The sequence below is a fragment of the Panthera uncia genome, chromosome B4 (assembly GCF_023721935.1).
Source record: "Panthera uncia isolate 11264 chromosome B4, Puncia_PCG_1.0, whole genome shotgun sequence".
Taxonomy (NCBI): Eukaryota; Metazoa; Chordata; class Mammalia; order Carnivora; family Felidae; genus Panthera; species Panthera uncia.
Window position 1 is genome coordinate 43,796,476 of NC_064809.1, and position 14,861 is coordinate 43,811,336.

The 14,861-nt window shown below is 39.4% G+C and overlaps 2 protein-coding genes and 1 pseudogene across 2 annotated transcripts; 1 reads left to right on the plus strand and 2 right to left on the minus strand.

Annotated features, from left to right (window-relative positions):
• Window positions 1-896: 896 nt before the first annotated feature.
• LOC125920113 (ATP synthase F(0) complex subunit C2, mitochondrial-like) lies at window positions 897-1,318 on the plus strand (annotated as a pseudogene).
• Window positions 1,319-7,187: 5,869 nt separating this feature from the next.
• TAS2R7 (taste 2 receptor member 7) lies at window positions 7,188-8,120 on the minus strand. Its single transcript, XM_049626660.1, has one exon. It carries the CDS (start codon window positions 8,118-8,120, stop codon window positions 7,188-7,190), a length of 933 nt encoding a protein of 310 aa, XP_049482617.1.
• Window positions 8,121-12,239: 4,119 nt separating this feature from the next.
• On the minus strand, window positions 12,240-13,173 carry TAS2R8 (taste 2 receptor member 8). The gene is given in 4 exon segments (XM_049626661.1): window positions 12,240-12,797; window positions 12,800-12,925; window positions 12,927-12,962; window positions 12,964-13,173. Coding segments are annotated over 4 exon segments (930 nt in total).
• Window positions 13,174-14,861: the final 1,688 nt, after the last annotated feature.

Sequence of the window (14,861 nt, forward strand, 5' to 3'; positions counted from 1 at the left end):
ATCACATAGCATCTCCTGCAGGAAGCCCTCCTTTCTCCACTGCTCTCAACTTCGATAGTTCTTTTGCCACTTTGCTGACAGTGGCCATCATTTTGTGCAAGCTAAATCTTCCATTAGATCTCGCATTCTTTGAGGACAGGAACAGTGTTTCACGTACCTTCATATCCTCAGTGCCAAGAATAGCACCACTTGAGGACATCGAAGAAGACAATGCAGAAGTTGTTGTTTTGCATGTGTTTGGCCTTGGGGGCTTAATCATGTGATTCTAACTGAACAGGAAACACTCCCTAAAGATGAAGTTCTTCTGCCCTACTTAGAGTTCTAGGCAACAAATTCAAGCAGTTTAAAAATAGCTTTTTTTTTTTTTCCAGCCACGCTTAAATGCCAGTCACAGAGAGGATTCTACAGCCCAGTCATATTTTAAGGATAGGCGTGGGTACTTGTCTGTAAACTTTAGTTACATGTTTTAAATTTTACCGCACAGGGGTTAAATACCAAATCACCTTGTTCTTTTCTAGATACTTGGAAATCCTGATTACATTTGGGGAAGAATTTTCCCCGTACGCAGTGAGAACGGGCCTGAACTGAGACTCACAATTAGTTATCTGTACAATATTTTGTCTTTTAAAATGGAGTTATACGGTTGGTTCCAAAGCAGGCAGAGAAACTGCAGTCTCCACTAGCATCTGCCCAGTGAGCCAAGAATCAGACTGATCCAAAACCCGATCATGCACACCTCACTATGCAAGAGCTGCTTTGCGAAGAAACCAAATGTATGTGTGTTTCTACCTCTTTGGCACCGAATTGGTACGTGTGTTTGAAGGATGGAAGACAAAAGCTTACAGCTCCATCTTCTCTGCCCTCGGAGAAGCCCTCCTGGCCCTCATCACCAGAAAATGTAGGCCTGTGCAAAGTTCGTCTCTCTCTTCCTCTTGATCAGGAGGAACTGTCAGCTGTTGAACCCCACACTGTCTGCAGTGGTGCTAATTCCAGACAGGCCGACAGATGAGAGGCTCAGCAGCTTGGCAGCCCCACATCCCTGACCTCACTTACTCTTAGCCGCAGCTTCTGAACCAGCACCATTTCAAAGGGGCACTGACACAGCAGCCAAGTTCACTGGGGCCGGGCTGCCCTGGTGGGGGTGGCTGGCTCTGGGGCCAGAACTGGGACTGGGTTTGGGAGCCTCATCACTGGGTATGCCAGGAACCCCTCTCTGAAGCAACAGCTCTTCTCCTATGCTCTTCCAGGCTTTGCCCTCCCAGAACCGCTGGGGCTCTTTTGCCTGATGCTGGCCTTTCGCATCCTCTTGGTCATGTGAAGGAGCTGTCTCCGCCTCCCATAGGTCTTTTTCCTGTGTCTCTTCTGCCCTGGATGTGCCTTTTTCTATGCCTCCCCAAGCTGCCTAGGGAAAGTGGTTGGCTCAGGGTTTGACAGAGAGAAGACAAATAAATACTGCGTTAATAAGAAGACAAAGACAAAACAAAACAAAGCTTGCTGATATCCACTCGATGAGACATTCTATCTACCCAAAACTTAAGAAACTTCAGGACTGTGTTCTGATAGGAGCTAAGCACATCCATCTCAATTCTGTTCTTGAGAACAAAGTAGATGACCACGGGGTGGGTATGCAGACCCAATGGAGCCACAGAAGGATTTGTCCCCCCGGGGCTTCCACTCTCACTGAAAGATCATGATGGCATTTTAGTTGCTCTGATCTGACCGTCTGGTCATATCTCATATTTAACAACTCTCAAAAAATGTAATTACCTCTTTCCCTAGGTCCCAATTACTCTGTCAATTGAATGCAATTCCTTTTGGGGAGGATTGAAACTGGGAAGGCATGTACCATGAAACTTGGCAACGTCATTCCCCAGTGGGACCCAGGCTCTTCTTCAGTCAATGAAGTGAAGTGACTAAGAGTTGGAAGCTTGAGAAGGAATAATGTTTTTCCATTACAGTAACTTCTTAGCATTCATTTTTTTTTTCTTACATAATCCAAGAAGCACCTTACTTGATTGTCTATCTCTCTGAATCCTAGGAATATCACTTTTCTTAATGCTGACCACAGATTCCTGCAGATCAATACATGATGATTAGCACTCTGGCTGGCCTTGCTGCTCAATATGGTGAGGCTAGTTCAGTGTTACAACAGGCAATTCCGATGTATTCATGGGTACATGGAACCCGGGTTCCTGGCAGCCTCTCCCATCAGCCAATTCTGGCCTGCGGAGGACATCCCATCATTGAGTCCTCAGTAATGCCAGTGTTCCCCTCACCAGCACATTCATGTTGCCTCATGAAGAAAATATCCGCAGGGATCTTCTGGAGAACATAGTGAGGCGGTGGTTTCTTGGGTCTTACGTAGTTAACCCTTTCTGACGTTACCATCTCCCTGAACTTTCCGATCATTCTTAATACCATGTCAATGGCATTGCAGCAACTCTACCTTATACATGAGGCCAGCATTGTGTACAAGTTTCATGGAGCTTTCCCAACAGAATTTTAGGGCTGGATTTATGTGCCCTTGCCAGAATCCGAACCCTAAATCATTATGGAGGGTGCCCAGGTCAACAAATTCTCCATACCCAGACGGCATAAAGAGAACCTTTTGATCCATCACTCTCAAGACCCGTGTCCAGTATGTTCTATTATTTCTGCTGATAATGTTAACAACATGTGCTAGTATTAGCTTGAAGCTATATTCTTTTGGAACTTACCTTATTAGGTAAGTTTGCACTTACCTTATTAGGCTGTGTTGAAACTTTGTCCTGAAGTAATGAGGAGTGGCAGGGCATTTCTTGAGCAGAATAAATGTTAACTTGGCTCAAATGGAGTCAATTGAACAGTTTTCAGGAGTGGGGACGCTCTCCTGCTCTTGTAAGTGGTAAGGGTTTGCCCTTGCTGGCCCCGAGGGTTCCAGGAAATCTGGACGTTTCATATTTTTAGGTTCATCCACCTAAAGAGCCCGATCTTGGGTCTGAGGGTTCCACCTTTTAACGTCAGAGATAATGATTTTAACATCGTTGCCCCAGCAATTACTACCCCTCTCCTATACTATTATTCCTTTCTCTATTGAATCATTTCAATTTGCAGGCACACACTGTATCATCCAACTTGAAAACAAAACCAGTGAAAACACGAAAATTTTGTCTTGCTCCCATGTTCTGTTCTCTACTCTCCTTAATAACAAAACTTACTAAAATGTTATACATTCACCATCTGTCTGCTCTCTCATATTGTATTCCCTCCTAAACCTTTCCCACAGAACCTAGCTTCTGTCCCTACGCTTCACTAATATCGCTCTTGCCATTGGATCATCAATTGCATCCATCTTGCCAAAACCAATGGTGACTTTGTTTTCCCAATTTTACTGTTTTTCTCAACATCATTTGAAAGCTGACCTCTCCCTCCTCCTAACACAATGACATCTCTTGCTCCCGTTCTACCAGACATTCTGTCCTTTTTTTCGCATCTTCCTCGGAGCTCTTTCTTGTCTTCTTCTGCTGGTCCTTTCTCTGTAATTTAACCTCCAACGATTTGAATATCTCAGGGTTTTGATCTGGTGTCACTTCTCTATAACTTTTTTAGGTAATCCCGTTTATATGTTGATGATGTCCAAATATTTATCTGTTATTTCAATCCTTAGGTACAGATTCATATATTCAGCTATCTATTTGACATTTTCACTTGGTTATTTCATAGACCTCTAAAATGTTAAATGTTAAAAAAACCAGTTTTTTTATTTTTGCCCTCCCACCCCTTATTAACATTTGCCACTCCATTTTAGGTGGCAGTGTCGCCTCAAATGCTAATGTAAAAAAAATCTAAAAGTTTTCGGAATCTTCTTTTTCTTCAATTCCTTCCCTTCATCTAGCCAGGTAATAAGACTGATCTGCTTTACCCGTACAACATATAGAATTCATCCATTTAAAAAGGTCCTAACTCAGGGCACCTGGCTGGCTCAGTCAGTGCACCCTGTGACTCTTGATCTGGGGGTTGTGAGTTAGAGTCCCATATGGGGTATAGAGATTACTTAGAAAAATAAAAATATTTAAATTTTAAAAAGTCTTGAGGTGCCTGGGTGGCTCAGTGGGTTAAGCGCCTGACTCTTGATTTTGGCTCAGGTCATGATCTCACGGTCGTGGGATCGAGTCCCACATCTAGCTCCAAGCTGAGCCTGGAGCCTGCCTAACATTCTCTCTCCTTCTCTCTCTGCCCCTCCCCCACTTGTGCACAAGCTCTCTCTCTCTCTCAAAAAAAAAAAAAAAATTAAAATTAAAGGAAAGTAAGTGTGTGTCTCTTAAAAAAAGAGTCTTAAGTCTATTACCACCATCCAAATCTGAGCCATTATGATTTCTCACAGGGACCGCTTACTATACTATAACTTAGTAGTTGGTCCCCTTAATTGTACTCCTCCCCATCCAACACATACCATATCTATTCTTATAACCAAAGTAAGCTGAAGTCTACATATAAGTGAAATTATATTACATATAGTTTCAATTCCTTCGATGTCTTCCCATTACACTTAAAAAAATGTTTTTTAACGTTTATTCATTTTTTGATAGAGAGAGACAGAGCGTGAGTGGGTGAGGGGCAGGGAGAGAGGGAGACACAGAATCCGAAGCAGGCTCCAGGCCTTAAGCCATCAGCACAGAGCCCGACGCGGGGCTCCAACTCACGGACCATGAGATCATGACCTGAGCCGAAGTCAGAAGACTGAGCCACCCAGGTGCCCCTTCCCATTATACTTAAATCTAAATTCCCTCTGATGACCTACATGGCTTTTTACAATCCTGCCAGTCACCCCTTGCTCTGGTCCTACTCTGCTCTTACTTCTTCAAACACTTGCTCCTCAGGGTACTGGCACTCACCAGGATATTATTGGTCCAAGATGGTGCATGACTGGGTTATAATTGTGACTCAAGTTTCGGCTTGAAATCTCAGTGTCTCAGGTAGGTCTAGTCTGACTACACTATGTAAAGCAATTCCTCTCCTCCAGTTATTCTCAGTTGCATCAGTCATGACTTATAACCCTGAGTTTGTTTACTTGATCGTTATCAGTCTTCCATAATGTTTTCCATGACTATGCATTACGTGAGAGCATGGACTTTATCACATTTCATCTGTATTTATAGCACCCAGGGTCATGCTTAACACGCGGATGTTCAACGTGTGAGTGTGTATGTACTTATTAAATAAGAAATAAAAACAAGAAGGAAGGGGAACCAGGGTGGCTCGGCCACTTAAACGACCGATTTTGGCTCAGGTCATGATCTCACGGTTTGAGAATTTGAGCCCCGCGTGGGGCTCTGTGCTGACAGCTCAGAGCCTGGAGCCTGCTTCCGATTCTGTGTCTCCCTCTCTCTCTGCCCCCCCAAAATGAATAAACAAACAAACAAACAAACAAAAAGAAGTAATTTGTCTGCACTTTCTGTAACCAGTTGGCTACGTTCGTTCTCTTAGAGTAAGCCTAAAAAACTCTACTCCAAACACCAGGAGTAAAAGAAGTAGTACAGATGCTTCTTCCAACTCAGAGTTATTATCATTTTTGCATGATTTCTCCGAATTAATATAATCTCAGAAGCTAAACCACTTGTTTTGGCTACATCATTTTCATCCTCAATACGCCAGTAAGTGGAAGTATGTACATACAGTAAGATATTCCTAATATGGCTTCTATTTCCACCTTAGTATCCTTTGCTTGGCTGTTATTCAGAGAAATTGGATACTGAGGTGTTATTTTTGTAATGTGAGTAGATGATCAAGTTTCTAGGGTCCACAATATGAAGACATGAAGTTTCCAGGATTTCCTTTAGCCCTCAGGGGTTTGTTGTTGTTGTTGTTCCCTTGCCTAATAAATCTAAATAAATTGGTCTCTGCATAGGTGGGTGGTGGGGACAGATACTCTTTAAGTCAATATTGAAAAGAATGTAAGCTTCAGTTTATGCATCTAATTGTCTATTGTTTCTTTAACTTACAAGGCAGTCAATATACATCTTTTTAAATCTATCGGTTTAATCAATATGTATCTTGCACTGTCAGATTCAGAGAAGAAAGATTAACATATGAAACTCAGGTGGAAGTAATTTTTATTTTTGCCAGAGTTATTGATGAGAATATTTATAAACACTTTCTCTTCTCCGGGCAAAGTTTATGGCTACTCAAGGCTGGTTAATAACAGGGTCAATCCCTCCGCAATATCCTTTCCGCAACGTAAATGACATACTGTTGTTGAAGTTTCCCAAATAGACATTTCATAGATAACTTATGTATGATCCAAATAGTATTCTGGAATGTAGTGATGCTCCGTATTGAATCAATGTCTCCTTTGACAGTTTTGACGTTTTAACATCTCAGTACATAAGTTTTTGATTGAAGATCTCATCTTATGAGGGTATCATGACAATCAGTTCCCGCTATAGTCCTAGTCTGCTAAAAGCAAACTTACGCGTTGTTTGGGGGGAGAAATATACTTCAATAAGCAATAAATAGTTCTTTTTTTAGCCAACCTTGTTTTATAGAAACTTTCTATATAAACTCTCCTTCTCTCACACAGATAGAGAATCTTTCATTCATCTATAGTCTAAAATAATTTTTGAACTTGCTGTGACAGTATTTATTTTAATCACAATACATATCTTGCTTGTGTTAATAATCAGTATTAATTTCTGCCGCATTCCTAGAATTACATAACATTTGATTAAGGCTGTCACCATATTGAGCTTTTTCCGAAGGTGGAGACTAGTCAGATGATCTGAGAAAAATAGTGTAACTAGGATCCTGGGGACTGAGTGAGTTGCTTTTCATAAGAATGCAAATAACAAGGGGATGCTATTACAGTTGTTCTGAATTCGTTGTACAATTTTGCATCTAGAGAAATGATTTAGACCTAACTATGAAAATACTCTCTCCTCTGACAGTTGATATTAGGATATTAACTTTTATATGTTCTGAAACATGTTTAAAAAAAAAACTCTGAAGGGAAGGAGAGAGAGAGAGAGAGAAGAGCAAGAGACAAAGAGAAAGAGGCAAAATGGTCTCTAAGTTACAACTATAGTTACATTAAATATATCTAAGAGTAATTAACCATATGAAACCAACATTAATGCAAGAACTGAAGACCACTAAGAAACATCATGTCTTCCTTCCTAGTAAATGCTAGCCTTCAGATCCGTTTGTGGTGATTAGTGATTTCTTTTTAGGATACACTTTACTTTCCACAGCACCCTTAGAGACGCCTGCCGTAATTTATTGTTCCCCAGAATTAGAATCAATGAATGGCTTGGATAGATGAGAGCTATCAACTCACCAATCATCACAGCTAATTCAGTCTCTGGCATAAAGTAGCTGGATGTGGCTATGAGAAAAGCCAAATAGTAAGCAATGAAAAGGAGGAGGAAGGAGATGACAGCTTTCATGGCTCCCACATGGGCTTCTATGCTGGGGTCCCTGCACCCCGTGGCACTGACCTTCATCTGCCTGGTATGTCTCCACAGGGAGAGGAGCAAGAGGAGAAATGAGATCACGGACACGGAAAAGGGGAATAGCGTCAACAGGTTGAGGCAAATCTTGACGGAAGCATATTGGGCTTTATTTACTCTGCATTTCACAGTTATGTTTGTTTTCTTCTTTACCTTAACACAAGACCTGAAATCATCGTTCAGATTCTCAGAGACAACAAGGCTAATAAACACAGAGAAGGCCAAGCATCCCAGCAGGATCCTAGGAATCGCACTGTCAATTTTCCACTTCATCCAGAGGAAAAGGGGATGGAAGAAATTCGCGATCTTGAGGAAATAGAAAATGCTGAGGCAGGTGGCAAACCAGACATTTAAATGGTTGGTGAGCGTCCAGAAGAAGTCAATGATTCTCATTTTTTTACCGGTAGTATAGACATCTGGATACAGCCCCAGTATAAAATAGTCTAATAGTATGATACATAATAGACAAATTCTGGATATGGCCAGACTTGTGAGGATTAAATCAATGGAGGCAATCTTCCTATTCTTGATCCAGTTCATGCAGTTTACCAATCCAATGAATGCATTCCCTAAAATCCCCATTGCAAATTCTCCAGCGGCTATGAGCATCAAGGCGCTCTCCACTTTATCCAGCATGGTAAAATACAGAAATATCCAACCGCTTCTAGTTGGACTGATGTAGTTTGATAGGTACACCCACTTCTTAGACTTTGTTGTGATTTTCTTTACCTCTCTTATTGCAGTCTCTCTTGGGATGGAGACTGGAATGATAAGTAGAGACTGTAGCTATGATCATTAAATCCTTATCAGTCTTGAGAAGTTAATGTGATTGGTAATCCCTGGCCTGGCCACCTCGTGTATCACGTGTATGTAAAACCTGTATCAGCAGGTTTTACTTTTCCACACATGGCCAGTTTAGGCTGAGCTACATTTTAGGATGCAAATTAGACCCGTTCCCTTTCATGATCCTGCACTGTCTTTCTAAGGCTATGTTTTTTGTAAGCTTGGGATTCATTAATCTGTGGCACATACTAGTAACCTCAGTAGGACTGCTAGATTTAGCAAATAGAAACACAGGACACCCAGTTAAACTTGAATTTCAAATAAACAATGAATGATTTTTTTTTTTTTTTTTTAGTGTATGTACTAATCACATGAGATTGCTGAAGTTCAAATTTAATTGGGTATCCTGTGTTTTATCTGGCAAATCTAACCTCCAAAGATTTTCTAGCAAATAGAAAATGGGCCAAAATCGAAATTCACTTTGCAAAATGATAATATTGATTACTACTAAAAATCTAAAGTTTGGGTTAACATTCAAAACCATAGATTTTCAGGGAATTTAAAAGGTTAACACTAAATATAGGTTATTTGGTTCTAAAAAATATTTTAGCTCATTTATCTTGGTTGTTCAGATGAACATGCACAAGGTTTCATATCATAATGCATTGTCTTATTAGTCAAGTGACATTTAATGGTCATTTAGTTTGTGATGCTATATTTATTTTTATTTTTTTAATGTTTATTTATTTTTGAGAGAGAGAGAGAGGAAGAGACAGAGCACGAGCAGGGGAGGGGCAGAGAGGGAGGGAGACAGAATCTGAAGTAGGCTCCAGGCTCTGAGATGTCAGCACAGAACCTGATGTGGGGCTCGAACTCACAAACCACAAGATCATGACTTGAGCTGAAGTCAGACGCTTAACGGAATGAGCCACCCAAGCACCCCTGTGATGCTATATATATATATAATGAGATGAAGGAGTCATAATAAAAAACATCGATTACCTTTATATTTTCCCTTTTCATTTAAAAAGTACTCAAGGGCAGTTGTACACATGAAAGAAGAGAGCAAAATCCTGTGTTTTGATCTACCCTCTGCCCTCTGCCATGCCAAATTGTATCTGAGAATCTACATCCTTAGCTCTTCTAGACTATTCGGCAGGAGACCGATGATGAAACTTACCTCATTCCTACAGACAAACTCTTACCTTTATGCAGCTTCTCTAAATTTAGAGTTACTGAGAAACACTTTGCAACATAGTGTTTCCACGGAATAATTCTAGGGGTGCTCATACCTTCTTTGGGAACACGTATCTTCTCATCCATCCTCAAAGGACAAACCTTCATTCCTGAGATGCAGCTCTGATTTGGGGGGGGAAACATGCCTCATTCTGTAGCCATCTTCACAGATGACTGCTTTCCTCTGAGCTTAGAAATGATCCCTGACCCAAGCACATCATTTCCTTTTCCATAGTGTCCTGGTAAATAAAGGGCCTTCAGTAACTATAATCATACTTTTACCGAAATAAATTTTAGAATACGTTTTTTGTTTGCAAGTAAGAGTAGATTTTATACATAGCTGTGTAGTATAGCATGGAATTTATGGTGCCGGTACTATGAAAGCAGGATGAAAGTTCCTTGAAAGATTAAAAATACAACTATCATATGATCCAGCAAGCCCGATTCTGGGTATTTATCTAAAAGAATTTAAATAATGGAGTGCTAGGGTGGCTCAGTTGATTAAACCATCCAACTCTGGATTTCGGCTCAGGTCATGACCTCACAATTTTGTGAGATCGAGCCCCATATTGGGTTCTGCACTGACAGTGAGCCTGCTTGGGATTCTGTGTCTCCCTCTCTCTCTCTGCCCCTCTTCCATGCATACTCTTTCTCTCTCTCTCTCTCAAAATCCATAAACTTAAAACAATAAATAAATTGAAATCGGGGTCTCAACGTGATATTTGCACTCAGGTTTATTGCAGTATTATTCACGACAGCTAAATGTAGAAGCACCCTAATTGCCCCCTGACATATGAGTGAATAAAGAAAATATGTTACATACAGACAATGGATTATCATTCAGTCTTAAAGGGAAGAAAATCTTGCAATACGCAAACACACGGACGGACCTGGAAGACATTGGGCTAAGTGAAATAAGGTAGTTACAAGAAGGACAAATATTGCCCAGTTCCACTCATATGGGTATCTAGAATAGTCAAATCATAAAAGCAAACAGCAAAACAGTGGCTGCCAGGGCTCGAAGGGACATAAGAATGGCGAGTTGCTATCTGATGAGTATCAAGTTTCAGTTATGTGAGAAATATAGGTTCTAGAGATATGCTCTACAATATTGTGCTTACAGTTAACAACTGTTAACCATACTTTGTACACTTAAAGATTTGTGAAAAACATAGATCTCATATTAAATGCCCTAACTACAATAAAAAAAAAAAAAAAACAGTAAAGAAAACCGAAAAAAAAAATTTGTGCAAGAGTGTTTGGTCACCAGCTTACTACTTTGAACCCCAGTCATGGTCAGTGGAGGTATTTCAAACACTGGAGATACAGAAAACTAAATATGGAGGAAAGGACTTCAGACTAATGGAGGGAAACCTTCCCAGAAGTACTAATCTTATAAAATATTTATTGCATCTAAACCTGCAGAAGAATTTAAAGTTCGTTTCAGTGAAGAATTAGCAGATATTTTGCAGAATACACTAACTTATCCCATCAAGAGAACATCAGTTCTCCTGTCTTGTACAACAAATAGCATCCGAAATGCTAGGATATTAGAAATATAGTTGATTAAGTTTATATACATAAGACTGTAAACATTGGGACTTTACGGAGTGAATTTTACATCATCATATGCAGAAAAATTGATAATCTTCAGGCAATTAATATTTTAGTTATAACAAAAGGAAATGAGAAGATTGAAATAGACCAGAATTTGACATAGCAAATGGCGGGAGCTGAAATGCACAGTCATTATCGGAACAGACGTGAATTTAGACATGCCAGATCAAGTGTTTCAGTGCTACTCTAGTAACGAAGGATTTGTTGTTCACAGTAGAATGAGGTTTTTGTAGTGACTCTATTTTTCTTCTTTTTGTGTGCATGTAATTTACTCTGTATGTGTTATGGGCATACATTGCTTTTTTACTGATAGCATGTAGTTACTCTACAATGTATGCTAATTTCTTCTCAATGAATTGCTTTTCTAGAGTCTTGAGTGGTAAGAGCCCTTGCAGGTCTTATTAAGAAAGGAACCTGAGCAAAGCAGTCTGATTGATATTAGTTACCCCCATCCTTTTACCGAGATTGTGAAGAGCACTTAGGAATACCCTTAGAGAGAGATGCTTGAATGAGTTCTGTTCCCATCCTACTGCTGCCTGAACAGCAAGTTGTTTGTACAGAAATTTAATTCCAAAGAAAATGAATAGGAGGTTCCAGAATAAGGTCCGCCAGAATATATTATGTAGGAGACAACCTAAAGCCTCACTCACTTGGGAGGAGACAGATACATAACTGGGAAACTGAACCAGACATGGGACAGGGGAGATCCGAGTTCCTAGTTAATAATCCAAATGGGAATGACCCAACAGAGCCACCAAGGGGGCAAAATGTAAATATGTGATAGGGAAAAAATGAAAAAAATCAATGCAGTTCAGTGCACTCTACCATGAGCCAAAGTAAAATCTTAAAACAAAGTAACTAGGCAGTACATGCCTAACCTCTGCAGTAAGGTGGCAAAAAGAGTAAGTGTGAGCTCTGAAATTCTCAGAGGAAAGAGTGAAGGTGAGAATCTGGGATGTAAAGACACAGAAAGGATATATACATTCATGTGCTAATAGGCCTCAAGAACACTTCAAGATGTGTACCCAAAATAAATGGGATAACAGGACGAAACAAGAGTGTATTTTTTTAATTAGGCAACAAGATTTGGTTTTCAGGTTTATGTATAAAGCTAAGATTTTACATCATGCAGGCTGTTTTGCCATATCTTGGCATCCTGATAGATGCCTGCCTCAGCTTGTTATTCCCAATAATTAAAATGAGTGAATGACCAGAAGGATAGAGAATTGGTATAGCTTCTCCAAACATCACAGCTAATTTGCTTTCTTTCATAAGGTGGCTAAAAGTCGCCAAAAGGGAAACCTCATAACACACAAAAAGGAGGAAGAGAAATGAAGTCATAGTTTTCATGGCTCCCGCCTGGGCCTCTGTGCTGGGACCTCCACAGCCTGTAACACTGGGTTTCATTTGCTTGACATGTCTCTGTAGGGACATAATTAAAAGAAAAAGTGAAATCAATGACACAGTCCATGGGACAATTGCCAACAAGTTAAAGGGGGTCAGCGGGTTGAAGAATTGACTCTTACTCACATGGAACATTCCAGTGCAGTTACTTTTATGTTCTGCAATTTTATGAAACTTCTAATCATAATTTGGTGTCATTGCCAGTAGAAGGCTGACCAAGGAGGAGATGGCCAAACAGCCCAGCAGAATCCAGTGAATCACTCTGTCAATTCTCCCTCTTCAGCCAGAGAAAAAAGTGGGTGGGAGAAGTTGGCTACCTTGAGGAAATAGAAAACATTGAGGCAGGTGGCAAACCATATACTTAAGTCGTTGGCAAGTGTCTAGATGATATGCATGATGGCTTTGTAGTTTAGCATTTTCATAAAAATCTGGGTAGAGATATCATTATGATGATATTTACTATCATTATACAGAGCAAACACATTCTGGAGATGGCTAGACTGGGGAGGATATAGTCAGTTGAGGAGATCTTTTTCTTCTTAATCCAGTCAATCCAGTTTACCAGTCCAGTGTATACATTCCCCAAAATTCCTATTATGAATTTTCCAGTTATTATGATCATGAAGATGTTGCCTTCTGTACAGAGCATGTTAGTAGAGAGAACACCCTGGTCTCCATTATCATTGCAGGTGGGCTAATTTGCAGATTCTCAGTTGAAGGGTGGTAATAAGTTCTTCAAGTCACGAAATAATGTTTTCTTTTCATTCACTATTTGGATTTTGATATCATTCCAGGAGTACCAAGCTCTCTTTGGAAATAGGATGGCTTCTTCATTTGTGAGGACTAAACCAACTGGTTGTTCCAAACATTTTGACTAGCTTTGAGCATGGGCAAATTATAATCATCACCCTTTAGTGAGTGGTAAGTGAAATCTTTGGTTGAAAATGCTCTCATACCCATTAAAAGAGATTTGATTTCATGAATTTGCAACAGGCTTCTTGCTATCAAGTTTTGAGTACTCCATTTGACCTGTTGAACTGAGTTTCAAATAGGGAGCCACAGAAAGCAAAGGAAAAAAAACATGTATTCCATAAAAATCAAAATGTGTAAAATGAAAGTTCATTTTCATCACCATAAATTGTAGGCCAATCAAGAGTCAGGTTTCCTGGCTCTTGGAAATGAATTTTAGTTTTGGAAATGATCAGTACAATTGGATTATAGAAAATTAACATTCAGTCAGAGGATAATAATTTTCATTTTCATATAAATGGTTAATCAGAGAAGGATATGATACCAATCTAATTATACATGCTATAGTGTTATTAGTCAGGCAGGCACGTGGCAATATTTACAAATATTTTGCCTCTATGTAGTTTTTTAATAGAAGTGAAAGATGCTAGATTAAAATTTGCTAGTTTCATTTCATTGAATATAGGAAATGCTCCCCGTCTGAAATGTTCATCCCAAAATATTGTCTCTTGGATAATAAACATTTTCATATAAAATTAAGGAAACACACTTTATTCTCTTTATAATCAACTCTTTTTATAAGACTTACAACCTTACATTCTACATTGTAGTCATTTCTCCTGATGGGGCAATCACATTTTTAAAAATGTTAACCGAATAATGTTTTCAGGGAATAAGACTAATTCTACTATCAAATTGATTTATTCTTTCTTGGGAGACCCATTCCACAATAAATTTAAATCTAAGTAATACAAATCACAGAACGAGGGTTCTTCTTCTCTGTATTTAAGTACTTAAATAATGTAAATAACATATGTAGTATATTTCCTATTTTTATTGCATAATGTGTTACAGGAAAGCATGAAATTAATAATTTAAGGAAACCTAGTTATCTGTAAAATGTTACCAGAAACAGAATAGAAAAGCTAATGATGCTAAGAGGGAAAAAAACAAACAAACAAACATGTCAAAGATTCTTGAGTCTAGAAGGGTAGAGAAAACATTCCAAAGAATCTTTGAGAATTAACTCTAAAGCTGGGTGGTTTTGATATACATATCCCTTAACTGTAGACCCCACACTCCTTTTCCTAGTCAAACATTTTCTTGAGATCACATCTCTTTTCCTACATTATATTTCACCCTAGAGAGGGTCTCACCAGTGTTTTATCTCCTTCCTTAATGGGACAAATCATTCTAGAAATGGAGGGGGTAGAGCAGAAAAAATAAGAACTGACCTCCTCTGGCTCAGAAGAAGTACAGTTTCTTATAGGATAAGAATTATAGGAAGGGCTGATATGTTTTTTTTTTTTTTTTTTCAACGTTTATTTATTTTTGGGACAGAGAGAGACAGAGCATGAACGGGGGAGG

Excerpts from the sequence above, each read along its gene's own strand:
- TAS2R7 (XM_049626660.1), bottom strand. The coding sequence starts at position 8,120 with ATGCTGGATAAAGTGGAGAGCGCCTTGATGCTCATAGCCGCTGGAGAA.